We start from the raw sequence: 23,870 nt of genomic DNA, 5'->3' as shown, positions 1-23,870 counted from the left end.
CTTTTTAGCATGGAAATTGTAGAGAGTTGCACAACCATCACAATCATTTCCACACGTCATCTCCTTTCAGTCTTTGATAAAGGAAATGCTTTTATTTAAGAATCCCATACTCTTCTGGCGTTCTAGTGTTTAGGAAATGTGGGTACATTCTAAATCAGGGGGTATCGGGGATCCCTGGGTGGCTCAGCGGTTTAGCGCCTGCCTGATCCTGGAGTCTCCGGATCGAGTCCCACGTCAGGCTCCCTGCATGGAGCCTGCTTCTCCCTCTGCCTGTGTCTCTGCTTCTCTCTCTCTGTATCTCTCATGAATAAATAAATACAATCTTTAAAAATAAATAAATAAATAATAAAATAAAATAAAATAAATCCGGGGGTATCCTTCTGAATTTCAGGTACCAGTACCCTACAATGGATGAGTTAGCTGAAATGCTGCCTCCTGTTCTTACCCACTTAAGGTAGGTTCATTATTCAGTTATTTTACACAGTTTTTGTTGACTTTTTACTGTGTGTCCAATCTAGGGGCTATGATGGTAAGCAGACAGAATAGTCACTGTTCTTATGAAGCTTACATCTTAGTGGAAAGAATAATTAACAACAAATAAGCAAACAAAAAATCAAAACTGAGGTGCTATAAGAGAAGTCATTGAGGGTGATGTTAGAGGAGGACCAGGTTCACGTAGACATTGCTAGCTGGGCAGCACCCACAGGGCAAGAGGATTCCAGACAGAAGGGATGATATTTCCAGAAGTCCTAGACCAAATAAACAAGTAGGAGAAAGGCGTGGAGTGAAATTTGAGAAATAGGCAGGGACCACATAACATCATCTCACAGATCAGGTAAGAATCTGGGATTTTATTGAAAAGATAAAAATACGTGTGTGTGTGTGTGTGTGTGTGTATGCATATATCGAAAGAGAAAGAGAAGAGTTTTAAGCAGGGGCTTAATATCCAATTCTGTCTCTTTTTTTTAATTTTTAGTTTCAGGTGTAGAATTTAAAAATGAGTTGGATAAGAATGTGCTTTGATTTAATTTTCTTTTAACTTAGTCTTTAAAATGATCACTCTACGTATAAAAGTTGCATTTCAGTAAAGCTTTACATTTTTATTTATTTTATTTTTTTAAATATCTATTTATTTTAGACATGGGGGAGGGGCAGAGGGAGAGTGAGAGAAAATCCAGAAGCAGACTCCCTGGCTGAGCACAGAGCTCAATGCAGGACTCAATTCCATGACTCTGAGATCACTACTTGAGCCAGAACCAAGAGTCAGACACTTAACTGACCATGCCACCCAGGCATCCCAAGCTGTTTACTTTTTTTTTTTTTTTAAGATTTTATTTACTTATTCATGAGTGACACAGAGAAAGAGGCAGGGACATAGGCAGAGCGAGAGGCTCCCTATGGGGAGCCCAGTGTGGGACTCGATCCCAGAACCCCAGGATCTCCTGAGCCAAAGGCAGAGGCTCAACCAGTGAGCCACCCAGGTGCCCCACTGCTTACATTTTTAAAAAGGATTACTCTAGCTATGGAGAGAATGGGATGGAGAGGAGTAAAAGAGAAAAAGCAAAGAGACCTTTAAACTATTACAGCAGTCAAGTAAGAGGTAATGATAGCCTGAGTACTGGATGCCCTTCCGGTTACAGTGAAGTAGATGGAAATAGGAAGGAAATGTTTTAGTGGTAGACTCTATAGGACTTGCTGCTGGGTTGGACATGGAGGTGATAGGAGAGGGAACTGTTAGAATGACTCCCAGGTTTTAGTCATATTTCATTTAATCCTTAAAGTCAACTTAGAAGTAGATAGTTGTATCCTTTTGTAGATCAGGAACTGAGGCTCAGAAAATTAGAGAACTTGACCAAATTCTAGAATCCAGTAAGCATCAGAGCCAGATTTGAACCCAGTTGTATTTTTCCCATTATGCCATGTCATCTCCAAACGAGTTAACCTCATCAGTGTTGGTTATGTCCCCTTTCATAGTCTGAAAAGCATCATTGGGATTGGAGTTGGAGCTGGAGCTTACATCCTCAGCAGATTTGCAGTAAGTACATAGAGGATTAGTCTTGATACCCTTGAAGCACTGCCTAGGTCACAGTACTACTGCTGTATTAGTGACCAGGTACTACTGTAGGTCTTGTGTCAGTTTTTCTATAGATTCTGTGAACAACAGATGCAAATTTGTATGTAAAGCCCTGTTTTGTACTTAAGAGTGCCTGAAAAATCACAAATGAGGGCAGTACATCATCAGTAAAACATAATTCTTAGAACTTAAGGGAATTTTGTGCAGCCATTAAAATTTTTTAAAAAGAGCCTGTAATGGTATGTGATTCACATATACTATAATGTTAACAAAAACGTTAGAATACAGATTCACATGATTTGTCATAGGCATAGGAAAGGACTGGAAGGAAATATACCAAAATACTAACATGGATTGATGTTGTATGGTTAGATAGTATGAGGTTTTATTTCCTAATTTTTATAATTTCTGTTTATCAGATTTTCTATAGTGAGTATAATCAATGAAATCAGAGGAAAGCAAAGTAAACTAGAGAGTTTTGAGTGTACATAGAAATTTTTCAGCTGCTTCCTGGGTGATAGGACAGCATTCTGGGGCAGAGTGGTATCACCCTTCCTCTGGTCTCTGAAAAAAACAAAAGAAGGTCCTTTCGGGAACAAGGACATATGATTGTGAAATTTGCTAGTCTAAGCCTTAGCAGCTCCTTATGCCAAGTGGTTCCAAGGGTACTTTCCCATCAGGGAAGACCATGAACTAAACAACTGTGGAGATACCAAGTGCCTTCCTCTGCTGCAGAAATGTCTTCTCACAGATCTCTGCAAGGCAAGATCATTTTTTTTCCTTTTTATTTTTTTAATTAAATTTTTTTTTTATTGGAGTTCAATTTGAGGGCAAGATCATTTGATAGCATTTTAAGGAACTGGTTTTCCAAATGCCAAGTCAGACTTATTAAAGAGCAAATACTCTACCTAGCACCTCCCTGAAGTCTTTCTTTCAAATCTGAGGCATTATAGCATAATGCATAAGAATTCATTAAACATGCTCCAGTATTTTTTAGAAGAATGCTGGGAGTGAAACTTTCAAACGTTCTCTTTGTCTCCTATTTCAGCTCAATCATCCGGAGCTCGTGGAAGGCCTTGTGCTCATTAATGTTGACCCTTGTGCTAAAGGCTGGATTGACTGGGCAGCTTCCAAAGTAAGCACCAAATGGTATTCATTGGCTTATCTCGGTCTCTTCTCAAAATGTCTTGATATTTTTTTTCTTTAAATATTTTATTTATTTATATGACAGAGAGAGAGAGAAAGCACAAGCAGGAGGAGCAGCAGAGGGAGAAGGAGAGGGAGAAGCAGGCCCCCCACTGAACAGGGAGCCCAATGTGGGGCTTGATCCCAGGACCCTTAGGTCATGTCCTGAGCCGAAGGCAAATGCTTAACTGACTTAGCCATCCAGGCACCCCTTATTTTTATTTTCTCATTGAAGTATATCCAATTAAAAGCAAAAATTTTTAAGTAGGGCAGCTTGGGTGGCTGCTTTTGGCTCAGGGTCCTGGGATCAAGCCCCACATCCAGCTCCCTTCTCAGCAAGGAGTCTGCTTCTCCCTGCCCCTGTACCTTTTCCCTCTGGCTTGTGCTCTTTCTTTCTCTCTAATAAATAAACAAAATCTTAAAAAAAAAAGTTTTAAGTATACAGCTTGATGAATGTTTACATATGTAATTGCCATTCAGTCAATATACAGAATATTTCCACCTCTGGGGGTTGAGGGGGCCAGGTGTCAGCTTGTGCTTTGCCCTCAGCTTGCCTTTTGCTCCCTCATCATCCCCCCCACCCCTGCCTTGAACAATTTTGACTCTTAAATCTTTAAGGTTGCTGAAAACAGAAGATCTCATCTGTAGCTTCTTCCTGCTGAGTGGGAATATAGAGATGTCCCTACCTATGGGTCAATATTGGTCAGTCGGTGAACATATAGGGAAGTTAAAGACAGGCTGAAGCAGCTGAATCCAACGTGGACAGTAAAAAAATGTCTCTTGGGGAGCAAGGACCTTCTGCTGAAGTGAAATTATTGTAGTGATGGAGTCTCAGCACTAAGCAGAAAAACATTGAAAAAGACAATGTATTAGGATTAATATGGCTCTGAGAATGAGAAGTCCAACAAAGATACCCTTAGTAGTTGACCATAGTCCTCCCCTGAACCAGGAACTTAAGCAGTCCTAGAAAGACAGGGAAGGATTTTGTTGAGCCTTACTTTGAATATTCATGTCAGTTAGTGACCACATCACATTTTTGTGGTAATTTGGAGTATATATATAACCCTGTTTTAATAAAGTATAGGTTTCTCCTTGAGCTGCAGTCAGAATATCAAAATCCATTTGGTTTTGGAATTTGTGGATGACTCTGAGTTGGGTCTGGTTAAAGATGGCGGTTGTACATATTTGCAGTTTTATATCAGTAAGCTTCTGGGGCAAATATGGCTATGGATAAAACCATCAAGAAGCCGTCCTAGATGTCTGACTTTAACAATATCTTAATTATGAGGAATCACTGGCAAGTGGGAGAAGACTTGTCTGGGATATAGGCATCCCAAAGTGCATTATCGAATCCATTCATAAGGAAAATGGGGCCACCCATTATCTCCACAGGTTCATAGTTAACCTCTTGGAGTAGGGTATACTCCACTTTTTAAGGAGCAATTTTGTCACCCCTGCCACACAGACTGGGTCAAGGTGATAGCCAAGTTATACAGTTGTTGAGGAATCCGTCCCATTTTCCAGCTGTTCAAATTATCATACATCCATGTAATGTGGGAAACAAAGGCAGAAGAAAGAGTATTAAATTTCCTTACTACCTACAGCCCATTGACAAGTCCTTGAAACAGGCAGTGACTTTCCTCTAGGGACTCAAAAGTCAATCTTAGCTCAACCCCTAGGATCCTGTAAGTCTCCTTTAACATATAAAAATTATTTTGGAAACTTTCTTTATCCTCCTCAACAAGGTTCATGTTGGTAATCACCGCCCTCCCTCCCCCCCCCGCCGCCTCCAAGCATATGACCCATTAATATACATCTGAAGAGTCTTATGACTCGGGTTTTAATAGACAGTAGTGAATGACCTTTTCCTAGCAATAGCTAGCCCCTTCAAGGTCCTGGAAACCTTGCTTCCAAAATTCTTTAGAGACTTACCCTATCCCTAACCCCCTCCCAATTTGAAAGTATATAATGGGCCACTCGTCATGACCCCAGTGCAGCTCTTTCTGCCCATGAGTCCTGTCCCTGTGCTTCACTAAAACCACCTTTTTGCACCAAAGACATCTCAAGAATTCTTTCTTAGCTGTTGGTTTTGAATCCAAATGTTCCTTCTTATATCACATGGAGTACTATAATTATCTCCGAAGAATAACAAGCAAGAAGATTGTCTATATATGAGCTATTGTGGTAATTTTTACCTCAAGTTTTTTAGCTTCAGCAAACAACAAACACTCAAAGACAATCAGAACTAGAATTTAACATCCACAAAGGTATGTTATTGAGACATAATTTTCTCTCCAATATCACCCTTATTTCCAGAGATAGTCAATTCAAGACTAATCAGAAAACCAAGTTCAGTTTTAACAAACTTGGCCTAATTATTTACATAAGTTCAGCAAGAATAGTGATTATCATATAGATCCTTTAAAATTTGCTTTATTGGAATTTTTTATAAGGAATCTCAATTGAACTTTTAGTAGCCTCTCTAGGCCAGAAGCCAAGCTAAATATTTGCCATCATACATCATACATTCCTGCAAAATCTATAGATTGGGGCAATTCTTCTTCTGGAGGTCCCCAAAATATCCTGAGGTCCCTGGAAGGTTCTTCTACCAGGAAGTGACATTCTTTACTCACCTAGTAAGACTACTGGGAACTCTGTAAGCAAGGTATCAGGCCAACATTTCCAAGGGGCTTTAGTGGCTCCAGAAAGCCAACCTTAATTTCTTAAAGCTGTCTGATCATATCTGAGTCTGTGCATGTCTCTCTCAAATATGACATTCCTGTCAAAGCCTTGGTAAAATAACCAGTATTTCCAATGGTATCCTGTTACGAAGACAACAGATTCTCATTTAATTTATGTAGACAACTGTAATTGCCATGGAAGAATACTACCAAGAGTTTCTGAATTTCAGAGGGTTTATTTAGGTAGAGATAAAAGTTAAATGCTTCAGTGTGTTCCAAAGTAAAACTTTATCATATTTCTGTAAATCATAGATATCTTTTTTTTAAGATTTTATTTATTTATTCATGAGAGACAGAGAGAGAGAGAGGCAAAGACGTAGGCAGAGGGAGAAGCAGCCTCCATGTAGGGAGCCCAGGGACTCGATCCTGGGATCACGCCTAAGCCAAAGGCAGACGCTCAACCACTGAGCCACCCAGGCGTCCCAAAATCATAGATATCTTAAAAGAAAGTTTCCTTAATCTAGAAGAGCAAACATTAGAAAACTTAGCAGTGTTTCAGACAAGAATCCCCAAAACCATAATTCTTATTCATTTTGAATGTAGCTTTAGTTCTAGAAATTCTTATCCATTTAAAAAGATATCAAAAACCTGTATTTGTTTTTAAAAAGTTTCTTTTTATGAATCTCCTTGAAGATGAAACTCATTTTGCAAATAATTAAAAGACTGTGATGCAATTGACAAGGAAATTCAGTTATTTCTGACACATAACACTTCAATAATTAGAATGTTAAGTGACAACCTTATTACTAAAACATATTAAACTTAATTACCTTATTACCAAAACATATTAAAACTTCAAGAATTTCAAAATGCATATGCACACACACACACATATTTGAACAGTTATAGCATTTACCAAGCAACAACCCAAGGCTTAGCATAATTTGACAGTGCTTTCCAAGTAACTTTACATACCTAATAAACAAGTCTAATTGGTCAAAAAGTCTTTATTTACAATTCAGACATTGAGGAAGTCTGTTAAAACACTCAAACTTTTTTTTTTTTAAGATTTTATTTATTTATTCATGAGAGACAGAGAGAGAGGCAGAGACATAGGCAGGGAGAAGCAGGCTCCTCACAGGGAGTCTGATATAGAACTCGATCCCAGGACCCCAGGATCACACCCCGAGCCAAAGGCTCAGCCACTGAGCCACCCAGGCATCCCAACACTCAGCTTTTAAGGTACATGACTGAATAGGATTATGGATTATTATGAAACTTAAAATGTAATCTTTTATTTAACCAACATGACAAGAGGCATATAGGTAGGGTTATAGAGTTGTTAGCAAAATTAAGTTCCTTTAACATTGAAATGTTTTAACTATCTTAAGTAATTAAAGACCTGATAAAGACAAAACATAGAAACTGGTTCTCTGGTCAAAGAAAAGAGAAAATCTTTTTTTACATTTTCTTATCAAGAGGAAACCAACAATCCAAGGAAACTTTGTCTTTTTAACAGAGTAAAGCAGAATTTCATTGTTATACCAGGATACTTTTATTTATTTATTTTTTTTTTTTTTTGAGAGAGAGAGCATGAACACGCAGGAGCAGGAGGAGTCAAAGGGAGAGGGAAAGAGTCTTAAACAGACTCTACATCCAAGTGTAGAGCTGGACAAGGGCCTTGATCTCAAGACTGAGATTATGACCCCGAGCTGAAACCAAGAGTCGGACAGTTAACTGCACCACCCAGGCACCCTCACCAGGGTACTTAAAATCCATTTATATCAAGATTGTGGGATCAAGCCCCAAGTTGGGCTTTCCACTCAGCACAGAGTCTGCTTGTCCTTTTCCCTCTGCTCCTTCCCCTGCTCTTTCTCAGCTCAGCTCTCTCAAATAAAATTTTTTTTTAATTTTTACTTATTTATGATAGTCACAGAGAGAGAGAGAGGCAGAGACATAGGCAGAGGGAGAAGCAGGCTCCATGCACCGGGAGCCCGATGTGGGACTCGATCCCGGGTCTCCAGGATCGCGCCCTGGGCCAAAGGCAGGCGCTAAACCGCTGCGCCACCCAGGGTTCCCTATTTTTAAAAATAAATAAATAAAATCCATTTATTTCAACTTTGGTCCATCCTGATGGCATATAAAATTCCTTTCCAGGGGCACTTGAGTGGCTCAGTTGGTTAAGTGTCAGCTTTAGGCTCAGGTCATGATCCCTGGGTCCTGGGATCAAGCCCCAAGGCTGGCTCCCTGCTCAACAGAGTCTACTTCTTCCTCTCCCTTTGCCCCTCCCCCTCCCACTTGTCCCTCTTTCTCTCTCAAAGGCTCTCTCATAAAATAAATAAATAAATAAATAAATAAATAAATAAATAAATAAATAAATATCTTTTAGAAATAAAAATAAATATCCTTAGTTTTCTGCAAGAAGAAGCAAAAAGCACAAACCTATGTTCACTAATCAGTGCTTTAGTATTCCATCCTATTTAGAAAAGGCCTAATGTCCAGCGAATTTAGTCCAATTTATCATCCAAGCAAAACTTTAAAGTTTCAGTTTACCAAAGACTTAGAAAGTTTTCTTAACAATTACCCCTGGAGGGGCACCTGGATGGCTCTGTAGTTGAGTGTCTGCCTTTGGCTCAGGTCATGATCTGGGCATCCTGGGATTGAGTTCCACATGGGGCTCCCTGCAAGGAGCCTGGTTCTCCCTCTGCCTATGTCTGCCTCTCTCTGTGTCTCCCATGAATAAATAAACAAAATCTTAAAAAAAAAAATTACCCATGGAAACTTTGAGACAAAATTAACCATCATTTTAAGTCCTCTCTTTGCTAACAAATTACAACAGAGATCATGAGCTTATATGACCCTTCAGCAAACCTTGGTAGAATAAAAGTTTTGTATTTAATGCTGATAACTCTAAAGACACGTTTATCTTCATAAAACCAACAAACTTGAACTAGTTTAAATACCAAATATATTCCATCTGGGTCCACTTAAAAGGCAGTCAATTTGCTCCCCATTGTCAATTTTTATTAGAGATGCTGCTGGGAAAATCTGAAGTGGGAAGTGGAAGTCCAGGGCTGTGCACTTTGCTCCTTGACAGTGAGGGTAGGAGGAGCCAATGGTGCCAGAGGCACCAAGGATGGTATAGGAACCAGGTATACCAGCTGCACCCAAGATGGTGCAGAAACAGGAGGATGGGGAGAGCAAAGCAGAAGAGGTGAGGTACCACCAGGAAGGCTGGAGGTGGATAAAAGCCCAGAGGGCAGAGTGAGGTCTCCTGGTCCTAAAGCTCATCAGCTTGGAGAGATGAAAAGACAGGGTTTGGAGTTTGTTTTTTGTTTTTTTTTTTCCACCAAGCAGTGGAATTAGGCAGTCCATGTCAGGCCAGAGAGGACAGGAAACTTCCTCAAAACAAAAGGTAACTGCTTAGGAATATTCCTTAAGGTCCCAGTCGTGAGGTGGACTAACCCACAGAGAGTTGGCTACACTTATCATAGCCATTAACCTGGGAAATGAATAAGGGAGAAGCTCCCACATATAAGAGTAACCTGGGTCTATTAGGAAGGAGGAACAGTGAGGGATGTTTTCCAGAGGAAAAAATAACCCAAGCTTTCATTACTTGCTAAAAGATCCCTAATGTAATAATCTCATTTTTTTTTAATAATCTCATTTTTAAACAAATACCTATCCCAAGGTATTTGTAAATTACTATGTTTATTTTAATACACACAATTGAAGATAGTCTCCAAAATACCACTATCCAGCTTGTCATGTATCAAGAATCTTTATTGATACTCAACCATGAGATCCAATAATTCAATACCTAGGAACTTACCTGAAGAATAATTAATAATATTTGCAAAGATTTAAATAGGAAGATAATAAAAGCATGAGAACAAAACCCAAGGGCTCACAGAGCTGCACTGGGATTGTGAGGAGCAACTGATTTGATTATATACTTTTTAGTTGGGAGGGGACGGAAACAAAGTTTCCAAAAGGATTTTCACATATTAAAGAAGACTTAAAGGATCCTGCAGGCTTACCTATTGTCACACCAAAGTCTAGCAAGACATTAACATTAAGATTGAGAGTCCTTGGAGGAATGTCACACTCTGCTTGTCTCAAGTATTTGTCAGTGGGCTGCAAATTAAAAGGTTATTTAATTTTATCTACCTTTTCTTTTGCCTTTGTTCTTCACGTAATTTGCTATGTACCAGGCACTATTCCTAAATGTTTTAAGTATGTTTAAACTTTTCATTCTGAGGATAACTCAGTGAAGTGGTACTACTATTGTTATCCCACAGGAAAATTAAATCATTTGCTTAAGGTCACACAGCTGGGATGTCAAAGAGCCAAAATATTCATTAACACCTTGTTTATAGGGCTAAAATATGGAAACAGTTTAAGATCAACAAAATTATGATATAACCATAGAACGGACACAACCAAAATTTTGTTTTTTGGTTATTTAAAGAAACGAGAAAATTCTCATGTTTAAAAAATAGAAAAAAAACTATATATGTCCCAACTTTGTTAGGTAGATATGCACAAGAAAGAAGGGAAAATAATTTGGCCTGGCTCAGTCTAATATAGAAAATGTGGGGTTCAGAGCTAATAGCCAAGAAAGAACTCTTAACGAAGTCTTTAGTAGAAAAAGGTAGTTTTACTAAAGCACAAGACAGGACTTGTGGTCAGAAAGAGCTGTACTGGGGTTGTGATAGGTGACTGATTATATACTTTCAAGTTGGGAGGGGATTAGGGATAGTGTTAAGTCTCCAAGAATTTTAGAAGCAAGGTTTCCAGGACCTTGAGGGGGTAGCTATTGTTAGGAAAAGGTCATTCATTTCTGTCTAGTAAAACTCAGGTCCTGAGACCCTTCAGATGTGTATCAGTGGCCATATGCTTGAAGGATGACTGCCAACATATATCTTTGGGGGTAGAGATAAGGGAAGTTTCCAAAGAAACTTTTTTTAGGGGAGGGAAGGAGAGAAGGAGAGATCAGGAGATAAACCCAAACTGGCTCTTATGCCCAGCACAGAGCCCAGGATGGGGTTTGATCTCACAACCCCTGAGATCATGACCTGAGCTGAAATCAAGAATCACATGCTTAACCAACTGAGCCACCCAGGTGCCCCTCCAAAGGAATTTTTATATGTTAAAGAAGATTTACAAGATCCTGGGGTGCCTGGATAATGTTAAGCTAAGATTGCCTTTTGCCCTTAGCAAAGAAAGTGCAACATCAAGGCATCTGAGCTCCCAGAGGAAGGTCACTCTGCCTATTTCAAGGACTTGTCACAGAGCTGTAGGCAGTAAAGAAATTTAATTTTTTCTTTTGCCTTACTTTCCCACATCAAGTAGAGCATCTGACTTTTCGTTTCAGGGTGGTAATTTCAAGCCCCATGTTGGGTATAGAGATTACTTAAAAAAATAAAAATCAATAAAAGTGGGACACCTGGGTGGCTCAGTGGTTGAGCGTCTGCCTTTGGCCCAGGGCATGATCCTGGAGTCTCGGGATCGAGTCCCACATCGGGCTCCCTGCATGGAGCCTGCTTCTCCCTCTGCCTGTGTCTCTGCCTCTCTCTGTGTGTGTCTCTCATGAATAAATAAATAAAATCTTAAAAAAAAAAAATCAATAAAAGTGCTGGTCTTACCCACTATATTAAAAAAAATAAAGAGGGAAAAGAATTTCTTACTAGTAGTTCTATCTTTGGCTGGTAGCATTACAGATGATTTTTATTTTCCCTTTCATATTCTATATCTTCTTAATTTTCTTTTTTTTTCTTCTTAATTTTCTATGATAAACATGTATTACTTTAAAATTACTTAACAATATTAAAATATCCCACCTACTGGAATTTTAAGAAACAGCAAACAAACAAAGGCAGAAAAAAAGAGAGACAACCCAAAAAACAGACTCTCAACTGGAGAGCAGATGGTACCAGAGGGGAGGTGGGTGGGGGGATGGGTGAAATAGCTGAAGAGGATTAAGATTATACTTATTTGATGAGCACTGTGTAATATTTGGAATTGTTAAATCACTGTATTATGCAACTAAAACGAATATAACACACTGTATGTTAATAAGTACACTAGAATTAAAAAAAAAAACTTCATCTACCAGTAGACTAGATTCTAAAAAATTTATCCATTTCTCCCCACACTTAAATATTAGAGAAATATGCATACTCCAGCTTGATATAAAATATATTAATGATGCTATTGCCAGCTGCTGTGGAAATTCTTTCTTATAACCTGACTTATTTAAAATTTGTTCTAATTCCTGTTTAGTTGTGTGATTATATTAAAATTTACCTGAACACTCTCAATAATGGATAATAAACTGTGTGTTAATAACCTAAAAAAATTGTTATAAGACTTGAGAATGACCTTATGAGTATTAAACATGAATAGTTGTTATTAATTCTAATTATCTTTAATTTATAACAATTTCATCATTGGTCACTTCTGTGAAGATTTCTGGGCTTCCTTAACCTTTCTGGGACTCTGCGATCCTGCTCTACCTTTATCCATGTCTGTCTCATCTCCTCTTCTCCATCTGCACTCCCATTTCAGCACTTCACCTCTAATCCAAGTCAGCAGTAGGAATGAAGCATAAAACCAAGGAAGAAGGCTACAGGGAATCAGCAATATAATTTGAGTTGGAAATTTTTCTGAAAATAGACTAGCTGTGTGCAAATTTGCACAGATTGCTGCATTTATTAGACTGTGTGATATGCATCATTTTGAAATGGAAAAAAATAGAAAAATGTTCAAAACTCAGGAACATTCTGTAAACAGCAATTTCCTCCCACTCCCTGAAATGATGATAGCAAAAACTCCAGGAAAGGAAAAAAGAAAAAAATTTTTTTTTATTCTTAGATGACTTGGAAGTAGTCTTAAATCAATCCTTGTTAGCCATGACACAAGTGTAAATGAAGAAACATACATAAGAATGAAGTAGCTAGTAGCCAAGTGTTCTAGGTCTTAAGTTTTCTTTTCTTTTTTTTTTTTTTTTAATGTTTATTTATTTATGATAGTCACACACAGAGAGAGAGAGAGGCAGAGACACAGGCAGAGGGAGAAGCAGGCTCCATGCACCGGGAGCCCGACGTGGGATTCGATCCCGGGTCTCCAGGATCGCGCCCTGGGCCAAAGGCAGGTGTCAAACCGCTGTGCCACCCAGGGATCCCGGTGACAAGCATTTCTTCTAGCCACCTATTTCTTTTTTTTTCTCCAAAAATTATTTATTTGAGAGAGAGAGAGAACACGAGTGGGGGGCTGCAGAGGAAGGAGAACTAGACCCTACACTGAGCAGGGAGCCTGATGCAAGCTCAGTTCCAGGACCCCGGGGATGCCTGGGTGACTGGTACAGGATGTGATTCCAGGGGTCCTGGGATTGAGTCCCACACCGGGGTCCCCGTGGGGAACCTCTTTCTCCCTCTGCTTATGTCTCTGCCTCTCTCTGTGTATCAAATAAATAAATAAATAAATAAATAAATAAATAAAATCTTTAAAAAAAAAATTCCAGGACCCCGGGATCATGACCCTAACCGAAGGCGGATGCTTAACCAACTGAGCTATCCAGGTACCCCTCTAGCCACCTATTTCAAAGCAGACGATATTATTTCTGTGAAAGGGAGACTTCAGTTTTTTCTGACTTGTTTCTTGTTATCATGTATCTTGAAACCACCATCTCATGAAAATGTGTGACCCTGAGTTATGCTTTTGTTTGTTGAGGGTTTACATGTGTACAATAAAGTACAGTAATCATGAGTGGACAGCTTGATAAATATGTATGCTTAACTCCCTTGACACAAAGCTTCTATCTTTTTTTAGCTCTCAGGCTTGACAACCAATGTTGTGGACATTATTTTGGCTCATCACTTCGGTCAGGTAAGTGCCTATTCCAAGCCAGCTGTTTGTTGGCTTGCAGCAAAATCTTATTTACCTCAGGAAAGATGGGGTGCCTTAGAGTTCACCGGATCCTAGTGGGTACCACTTCCAGGGCAGAGTATGATGCACGTGGCCCAGCAAAGGCGAGTCTTCAGGGAGAGACATTAGCTCAGTGCCACATGCCTCTTGGCATTTGAAGAGATGAGGGAAGACAGGATCCCCTCCCCTGCCACCTGTCCCCTTCAGCAGCATGCCATCTGTTAATGTTTGATAACATCACATGCCTCACCAAACATCTTCAGAGCCATGATGAGGTCTGGGAAAGGCTTCACAAAAATAGAAATTTCAGAGAAAAAAGAAACCAAAAGAAACAAATGTCAGTGCTTAAAGAACCTTAGAATTTATCTTGCTCATTCTCATGTTTTACTGGTAAGAAAACTGAAGTCTGTAGAGGCAGTGAACAGTAATGGATAATTACTGGTTGGGAAAGGTAACCTCAGTCCTCTTTTCAGAGGGAGGAGTGCATTGGATAGTAAGATTCTGAATGAGCTGATAAGTATCCTATTTTTTGTAAGAGTTGGGGAAGGATTGCTGTTGATTCTTCTTTAAATGTTTGGTAGAATTTACTGCAACACCATCTGGGACAAAGCTTTTCTTTGTGTATACTAAAGAAAAGGTTACTAATTTAATGTCTTTACTTATTAAAGATCTATTCAAATTTTTCTATTCTTTGAGATGCTTTATTATTTTTTTTGAGATGCTTTAGATAGTATGTGTCTTTCTAGGAATTTATCCATTTCATCTCAGTTACTTAATTTGTTGGTATAAATTATTCATGATATTCCTTTGTAATTCTTTTTATTTCTGTAAAGTTGAAAATATCTCCTCTTTCCTCCCCATTTTTTATTTTTTATTATTTTTTTAAGATTTTATTTATTTGGGATCCCTGGGTGGCCCAGCGGTTTGGCACCTGCCTTTGGCCCAGGGCGCGATCCTGGAGACCCGGGATCGAATCCCACGTCAGGCTCCCTGCATGGAGCCTGCTTCTCCCTCTGCCTGTGTCTCTGCCTCTCTCTCTCTCTCTCTCTCTCTGTGACTATCATAAATGAATAAAAATTAAAAAAAAAAAGATTTTATTTATTTACTCATAAGAGACACAGAGAGAGAAGTAGAGACCCAGGCAGAGGGAGAAGCAGGCTCCATGCAGGGAGCCCGACACCGAACCCAATCCTGGGTCTCCAAGATCACACCCTGGGCCGAAGGCAGGCGCTAAACTGCTGAGCCACCCGGCTGCCCTCCTCCCTATTTTAGTAATTTGAATCTTACTTCTTATTTTAGCCAACCTCTAGCCAACCAATTGTTTGTTTTTGTTTGTTCATTTGTTTGTTTGTTTGTTTGTTTAAAGATTTTATTATATATTCATGAGAGACACAGGGAGAGAAAGGCAGAGACACAAGCAGAGGGAGAAGCAAATTCCATGCAGGGAGCCGGACATGGGACTCGATCCCGGGTCTGCAGGATCATGCCCTGGGCCAAAGGTGGCGCTAAACCGCTGAGCTACCGGGGCTGCCTCAATTGTTTGGTTTTATTGGTTTTCTTTTCCTGTTCTTTTTTAAATTCTCTATTTCATTTATTTCCACTCCAATTATTATTTCCTTCTGCTTGCTTTAATTTTCCTGTTTTTCTAGTTGTTTTCTTTTTTTTTTAATCAGCTTTCCAATATGGGGCTCGAACTCACGACCCTCATATGAAGACCTGAGCCATGCAGATGCCCCTTCTTTTTCTAGTTTCTTAAGGTGGAAGGCTAGCTATGAATTTGAGATCTCTCTTCTTTTTTTCATATACACATTTATGGCTATAAATTTCCCTCTCAACACATGTTAGCTGCAGCCCATAAGTTCTGGAAGTTTCATTTATCTCAAAAGTATATTCTGATTTCCTAATGATTCCTTCTTTGACGCATTATTTAGTATTTTGTTCAGTTTCCCAGATTTCCTTCTGTTATTGATTTCTAATTTCATTCCATTGTGATCAGAGAATATATTTAATGTTTCATTCCTTTTTGAATGTCTTGAGATTTATTTTATATCCTAGCTAGCATATGATCCTACCATGTGGCCTGTCTGTTCCATGAGCACATGACAAGGATGTGTATTCATTCTACTGCCATTAAGTGGAGTGTACTCTGGGTGTCTTGTCAGGTCTAGTGGTTTATGGTGTTCAATTTTTCTATTTCATTGTGATCTTCTGGCTCATTATTCATCCATAAATGAAAGTGAGTTATTAAAATTATCACTTACTATTGTTGAATTTTTCTTTCTCCCTTCACTTCTGTTTGTTTTTGCTTTGTGTATCATGATTGCTTGTCTTCCTGATGTTATATTTTTATTTAACAGAACTTGGAACTAATCTTCTTTCATTAGCCCCATCTTTACCCTCTGCTTCCAGAGAGAACTTGTGCCTACAAATCTCGAGCCTTTTCAGGCTACATGGTACATGTTCACTGACTTCTTTCGTTCTCCCCACTGCCAGCCTACCAGGCTTACTGAATCTGCTAAATGAATAATTACAGTCTTTCTAATGCTTTCTCACTTTCAAAATGTTATTGCTGTTGTTTTTTTTTTTTTTCCTGTTGCCTTTGTCCTTAGTAGTTTATGACTTACAAAGAAGAAACTGCTATTCTTTTTATGATTTTTCTAGGAGTAAAATTGCATGTGTGGGTTTTTTAAAAAGATTTATTTATTTATTCATGAGAGACACAAAGAGAGAGAGAGAGATTGAGAGAGGCAGAGACATAGGCAGAGGGAGAAGCAGGCTCTTTGCAGGAGCCTGATGTGGGACTTGATCCCGGATTCCAGGATCACAACCTGAGCTGAAGGCAGCCGCCCAACCCCTGAGCCATCCAGACGTCCCGTAAAATTGTGTTTTAATCCAGCATCTTTAATTGGAAGTCTCAAACACTATGATCTTTTCACATGTGCTGCATAGAGTGGGTACTCTCCTAAAGACATAGCATGCTTGGTTTTTTTGTTGTTGTTGTTTTTTAAATTTTATTTATTTATTCATGAGAGACACAGAGAGAGGCAGAGATACTGGCAGGGGGAAAAGCAGGCTTCCCATGGGGGAGCCTGATGTGGGACTCGATCCCAGGACCCGGGGATTGCAACCTGACCCAAAGGCAGATGCTCAAAAAAAAAAAAAAAACAACAAAGGCAGATGCTCAACCACTGAGCCACCCAGGTGCCCCAGCATGCTTGGTTTTGACTGTAAACCTTAAAAACCAGTTCACAAAGTTTATGAAATTCTATGCTAAGTGCTGTGGAAGAGAGAAAAGTATATAAGATATGGCCCTTATTCTCTGGGAGTTCACTCTGTATGGAGATATGCTATATAGAAATACTATTGTAACACAGGTAAAAAGAGACAAGTAATAAGCACTACCTTTCACTAAACACCTACGAGTTTCAGACAGACATTTTATGTATATTAATCAGTCTGATAATCTCATCATAGGAATTGTATTATTCCCACTTCACAGATAAAGAATGAATTGGTTTCCAGCTAATAACTTACGGAGGGAGGATATATGAAGCCAGATTTGTGCCTAGCTCTGAAGCTTTCCTTTCTCTACCCTGTCAGGGTACCTTAGGAAAGGGGCACCATGAGGGAGCTAGAGGAATTCAAGGGCAGGAGAAGTTTACTTCTTAATTTGGGGATCAGGGAAGGGCTTCAATGCAGAGGAAGTATCCCATCTGGGCCTTGAAGGATAAATAAAATTCAACATTTTAGGTTTCAGGAAGAAGAGGATCATTCTAGGAATGAGGAGTAGTTTGCTTAAAAACCAAGAGACCTTGCTTTCCATTTTGCTGTCAACCTAGAACTACTCTTAAAAAATAAAATCTTGGTACTAAAAAAAAAAAATCTTGGTATGCCTGGCTGGCTCAGTTGGAGTGTGCAACTCTTGATCCCAGGGTGTGAGTTTGAGCCCCATGTTGGATATAGAGATCACTTAAATAAATAAACTTTAAAAAAATTTAAGCAAGCAAATTTTGTATTGCTTCTAATATTTTGAAATGGAAATAAATAAGGTTTCGAAATATGAATAATCTTATCTTCACCAATAAGAAAAAATGACTATAGTGACATCCTCTTTTTTTATCTATCCAATTTGCAAAAATTTAAAAGAATGGCCATTTGTATTAGTAAGGTTGTAGAGAAACAAGTGGTATAAACAAACAGTACAGCTGCATATGTCCTGATAAGGAATGATCTCTACCATACTTTAAGGGGAGAAGCAAGGTATAGAACAGTATGTTTATGCTTTTTTTTTTTTTTTTTTTAAGTGGGAAGGGGGAGGCAATTTGTATATATAACAGCTTTACCTAAGAAGTTGCATTAGTGGACAGCCCCAGTGGCGCAGCGGTTTAGTGCCGCCTGCGGCCCAGGGTGTGATCCTGGAGACTTGGGATCGAGTCCCACGTCGGGCTCCCTGCATGGAGCCCGCTTCTCCCTCTGCCTGTGTCTCTGCCTCTCTCTCTGTGTGTGTCTCTATGAATAAATAAATAAATCTTAAAAAAAAAAAAAAAAGTCCATGATCTTTAAAAAAAAAAAAAAAGAAGAAGAAGTTGCATTAGTACTTAAGCCAGTTTTACCCCTTTTACACCATTATCATTTTTTCCCTCTTTTATCTCAAACTTTGCTGTTCAGGTTCCTCTCCAGACCTTCAAGGGAGAGAGCTGGCTATGTATTTCATCTCTGATTACTCTGTGCTTCATTTGTTATTTACTTTTCTTACTATAATTTCTTTAGCATTTACTGTATTTCCTCAGAGTGATTGTAGTGCCTTTAGTTTCAGGTAGACTCTGATCCATTTGGTCAGTTTCTATCTATTCTTGGCTGACTTCATCTATATGGTAGTAAGAATACAAACAGATACTCTCCTTATTTTATTTCTCTACATGGTTTGATGGTAACCTTTACACACTACCCTGGATTAACTGGCTCTCCTACTATCCCTGATCCATTTCTTTCCACCAAAGCAAACGTTTTCTGTTCTGCTTAAAACTGCTTGCCAAGTTGTGTGTGTGTGTGTGTGTGTGTGCATGCATGTGCACACTTGTGTACAGGTGTACACTTATGTACATATGTATTTCCCACCTTCCATTTATTTTCCACTTTACAATTCATATAACTTTTATTTTATTTTATTTTTTTTAAATAATTTTTTTTAATTTATTTATTCAGAGAGAGAGAGAGAGAGAGAGAGAGACTGAGAGGCAGAGACACAGGCAGAGGGAGAAGCGGGCTCCATGCAGGGAGCCCGACGTGGGACTCGATCCTGGGTCTCCAGGATCAGACCCCGGGCTGCAGGCAGCGCTAAACCGCTGTGCCACCGGGGGTGCCCATAACTTTTATATCTAATCTTTAAAACAGCCTTGTCAGGGGTGCTTGGCTGCCTCAGTTGGTAGAACATGCAACTCTTGATCTCAGAGTTGTAGGTTCAAGCCCCGCATTAGTCATAGAGTCTATTTAAAAATAAATAGATGGAACAGCCTTTTTAAATATCTGGTTATTATCTTCATGTGTTTTTTTTTCTTTTTTTTTTCATTTTTTTATTTATTTATGATAGTCACAGAGAGAGAAAGAGAGAGGGGCAGAGACATAGGCAGAGGGAGAAGCAGGCTCCATGCACCGGGAGCCCGATGTGGGATTCGATCCCGGGTCTCCAGGATCGCGCCCTGGGCCAAAGGGAGGCGCCAAACCGCTGCGCCACCCAGGGATCCCATATCTTCATGTGTTATGAGGAATGACAGAACATGCAAAAAACACAAATAAGGAAACTAGAGTTCTGAATGGCTAAGTGACCTGAATTCCCCAGGTAGTACTTGAATCCAAGTCCAGTGCAGTTTGTGGGTGCTACAAGTAAGAAGGAAGTTCAGAGAAAATCTCTTTAAGTTTTTACATTTGGCTTGGAGTTGGTGACCGGCCTTTGCCATAATAGATTCTTTGTGCCCTCATCCAACACAGAATATGGCACTGAACTAATCTACTATAGATAAACATTTCAGCCATTCAGTCTACCAATACGAGAGTAGGCCCCAGGCTCTGCCTCATTTCCCATCATAAGCAGAGAGATTAGGCTTTGGGCATTGAGAATGCAAACCAAACAACATAAATTTGTACTATAGCTTAGAAGTTTACCTGTGTCTCTTTTCAATTGTTCTAGGAAGAGTTGCAGGCCAACCTGGACCTGATTCAAACCTACAGACTGCATATTGCCCAAGATATCAATCAAGAAAACTTACAGCTCTTCCTGGGTTCTTACAACGGGTACTGTTTTTTTTTTATTCCTCCACTTAAATATAAACTAGGTCTAAGAAGATAATGGACATTTGAAGGAGAGGGGAGGGTAAAATAAACTACTTCTTTGAGTGCTGTGTCATGAGATTGCTTTATACTGTTACACCACAGTAAAAGAGGAAGGGCTATCAGACAGATAGGAAAGCAGCTTTCAAGGAAAATGAATGGGAGCACCTGGCTAGCTTAGTTGGTAGGGTGTGTGACTCTTGATTCTGGGGTCATGAGTTCAAGCCCCACATTAGGTGTAGAGCTTACTTTAAAAAAAAAAAAAAAAAGGAATGAACCAAAGGCCATTTAGGGCACATTGAAATACCAATTGTAGTTTTAAGATGTTTAGAGATTTAAAAAAGTACCTAAGTTACATGCACACACAAAAACATAGATGTAGGGCAGCCCGGGTGGCTCCGTGGTTTAGTGCCACCTTCAGCTCAGGGCCTGATCCTAGAGACCCGGGATCAAGTTCCACATCGGGCTCCCTGCATGGAGCTTGCTTCTCCCTCTGCCTGTGTCTCTGCCTCTCTCTCTCTCTCTCTCTCTCTCGCTCTGTCTCATGAATAAATAAATAAAATCTTTAAAAAAAAAACATACACGTAATATGAGGCAGGACAGAAAAATACATGTAGAAGAGGCAAAGAATAGAAGTCCTAGGCCTTGATTCAGTTTCTCTTTGCTGACATCTTGTCATTGGGCAAAAGTAATACATGGACACTAGTAAATTCTCTTTTGTTTGTGTACATTCCAAAACCTGTCACGTCTCCCCAGTCTCTGAAAGAGTCGGATTTTTATTTTGGGACCAGGTTCTCCAAGGTTAAAACATACTACTGCTAGTTTTCTGAGTACATGGGAAAAGATTGAGAAAATTTGTCAGCTGTAACTAACCCAAACTCACCCAGAGATTTTGAACCTCCAACTCCTTTCTTTGTATAACAGAGCCTCCTCATTTTCAGTTGAAATCAGAAAGGTTTGGGAAGCCTGGGTGGCTCAGCAGTTGAGCGCCTGCCTTTGGCTCAGGTCGTGATCCTGAAGTCCCAGGATCGGGCCCTGCATCGGGCTCCCTGCACGGAACCTGCTTCTCCCTCTGCCTATGTCTCTGTGTCTCTCATGAATATATATATCAGAAAGGTTTATTAAGTACCGCACTAAACTATGTTAGAGATTTTCCCCCCAAAGTTCCCCTTCTTTGAAGGAATTTATTCCTATAAACTAGTTGGAAAATTAAACACCATAACTTGAGAGTTTCAGTAGCATTGCTATTGAGTTTTGTGTTTTTTTTTTTGGGCGGGGGGGTTGGGTTTTTTTGCTATTGAGTTTTGAAGTTGCCTCTAAACTTCTGGCTGTTCCTGCCTCAAAACCCCTCAGGGCTGAGCCAGGAACCTCTCACCTGCTCGTACCACTCAGGATGCTCTGAAGTGGTTACTCATGAACAAAGTGTAGAAGGGTCCCTTCCCTCATCAGGTGTGAAGGAAAGGTAGTTCCAAATTCCTTGATATATTTTGGTTTTCACAACCAGGAAATAATCTTGAGTTGCCATGACTTTACCTGAAAAGGGTATTGCTTCCTTTGTTTTCTAGACGCAGAGACCTAGAGATTGAAAGACCCTTGCTGGGCCAAAATGATAACAAATCGAAGACATTAAAGTAAGTCCCTCAGTTTCCCTAGTAAGTTGCTAAGTATCTTTGCCTTTTATAAACTAATTCAGTATTTAGTGGAATATAGCTGCTATTTGCAGAATGTCATGTCTTATTTTGCCTTTCCCCAGGTGTTCTACTCTCTTGGTGGTAGGGGACAGTTCACCTGCAGTTGAGGCTGTGGTAAGTATGTCCTGATGTTGTGAAGATAAATAAGATTAAACATAATAAAGTGTATATAGCACACTGCTGAAATACTGGAAACAATTGATAAATAGTAGTTTTTGTTATTTCTGATTACATATATCAGGGTTTGCGCTTTATTATCCAGATTGGAAAATGAATTCCTCATCAATTACTAGATTTCATTAGAAGGGATCGGTATTACCTTTGATTGCATTATGTGGTGCAGTTCACTTTGTGGCAAGTACTATGACTGAACACCATTTGCTTATTGTCGGATTTCTGACAGCCCTTCATTCAGCCTTCTGCAGCCACCAGATATAGCCTGGAGCTGTATCAGGCTGGAAGGCTGCTAAGAGCCTATATGCTTTCCTCTGTCTCCTCCTCAAGTATATAATGCACTGGTAAAAATAAAACATGCTAATTGTAGAAAATATGAAAAAAATTTAAAATAGAAGGACAGGAGGAAACATCACAATCCTGTTACCCAAAGGTAAACTATTATTTTTCCTCTAACATACCCTGGGTGATATTAAACATACAAGGTTTGGGGACCTGGTTACTGATAGGATTTTTGATAGCCTTTTTCCACTTTATAAAGTCAGTAAATCTGTATAATGTTTAGTTTTGTAAATGTACCTTTATTTAACCTCATTCTCCAGTTGCTTATATCAGATTTTGCACCATTAATAATGTTGCTCTTGAACATCCGTATTGAATTTTTTATCATTTCCCTGGGATAGATTTCTAGAAGTGGAATTAATGTGTCAAAATCATAAACCTTTGCAAAATTTTTGATAACATTTGCAAATTCCTTTCCAGAAAGGACATAGCATTATGTTGGCACCAACAATGCATGAGAGAACCTGTTTCACAGCATCTTGTCCAACACTGGATTTTTAAATTTTATTAATAATTTAATAGATTAAAATGGTATCCCGCTGTTTTAATGTGAATTTTTTAATTACAAATGAAGTTGACAGTTTTTCATATGTCTATTACTATTACAATTACTATTACTATTAGTTTTTCCTACAGCATATGTAGTTTAAGTAGGTATCTGTGTGAGATTACGTTGTTTTCTTTGGCAGCCTTCACTTCTACTCTTTTTAGAGAAAAAGGTTAGGGAGTAAGGCTTTTGGGAAAGGGAGTCTAGTAGCTAATCAGGGATGTAGCCATAGGTGAGAAGGCTTATGGGGCAGAGTAAGTGTAGATTGAGGTAGATGTTATGATATATTCATACCTCTCTGAATCATCCTGTAAAACATTTTGTGTTTGCTATAACATAATGGGATGGCTTTAGCACAGAGGTAAATGACCCTCAAGTCCAAAAAAAAAAAATTTCCCCAAAGGTAATAAAGTTATAGTGATGATCCCAATTCATCATGAAGGAGTTTTATAAAGCTCAGTCTTTTCTGGCTATAAAGATAGAGATACATGGTACAAAAATATCTATCAAAAACATTTCTTTAGGAGCACCCAACTGGCTCAGTTAGTAGAGTGCGCGACCCACAACCCTTGATCTCAGGGTCATGAGTTTGAGCTCCGCATTGGATATAGAGATTACTTTAAAAAAAACTTTATTTTTTCTTCACAAACATATGACCTAAAACAGGAAAACATTGTTATTTTTAGAAAATACCCTTTATTAGAATTTTCTAATAATGCTGAGTTATTTGTATAAACTTGCATGGACTTAAAAACAAGATTTCCGGTTCTTTTTCATGACTAGATAGATTGGCCAATACAGAGAAGGTCTTGTTTTCTGATTTCCTCATCTTCAGCATTTATAGATAAGAACTTCAGGAGCCCCATCTGTATCTCAAAGTAGATGCTCTTCTAGACAGATTCTAGCTTGGGAGAGCTAGC

At 39.1% G+C, this 23,870-nt stretch overlaps 1 protein-coding gene across 11 annotated transcripts in view; it reads left to right on the top strand.

The window, feature by feature from the left end:
* The window catches only part of NDRG3 (NDRG family member 3), a 75,281-nt gene that overhangs the window by 42,003 nt on the left and 9,408 nt on the right, over window positions 1-23,870 (top strand). For all 11 annotated transcript variants that reach the window (XR_013365216.1, XR_013365217.1, XM_077873054.1 and 8 more), the window contains 7 exons: window positions 392-454; window positions 1,975-2,035; window positions 3,123-3,209; window positions 13,774-13,830; window positions 20,057-20,160; window positions 21,762-21,827; window positions 21,950-22,001. Coding sequence is in view for 9 of the 11 variants with exons in the window: in XM_077873054.1 (XP_077729180.1) it covers window positions 392-454; window positions 1,975-2,035; window positions 3,123-3,209; window positions 13,774-13,830; window positions 20,057-20,160; window positions 21,762-21,827; window positions 21,950-22,001 (490 nt within the window). In the remaining 2 variants the exon portion in view is untranslated. The remainder of the gene's footprint in view (window positions 1-391; window positions 455-1,974; window positions 2,036-3,122; window positions 3,210-13,773; window positions 13,831-20,056; window positions 20,161-21,761; window positions 21,828-21,949; window positions 22,002-23,870) is intronic.

The sequence above is a fragment of the Canis aureus genome, chromosome 26, assembly GCF_053574225.1.
Source record: "Canis aureus isolate CA01 chromosome 26, VMU_Caureus_v.1.0, whole genome shotgun sequence".
In the NCBI taxonomy this organism is placed as follows: domain Eukaryota; kingdom Metazoa; phylum Chordata; class Mammalia; order Carnivora; family Canidae; genus Canis; species Canis aureus.
Note: the sequence above shows the minus strand (reverse complement) of the source record. Positions and strands in the feature narration are given on the sequence as shown.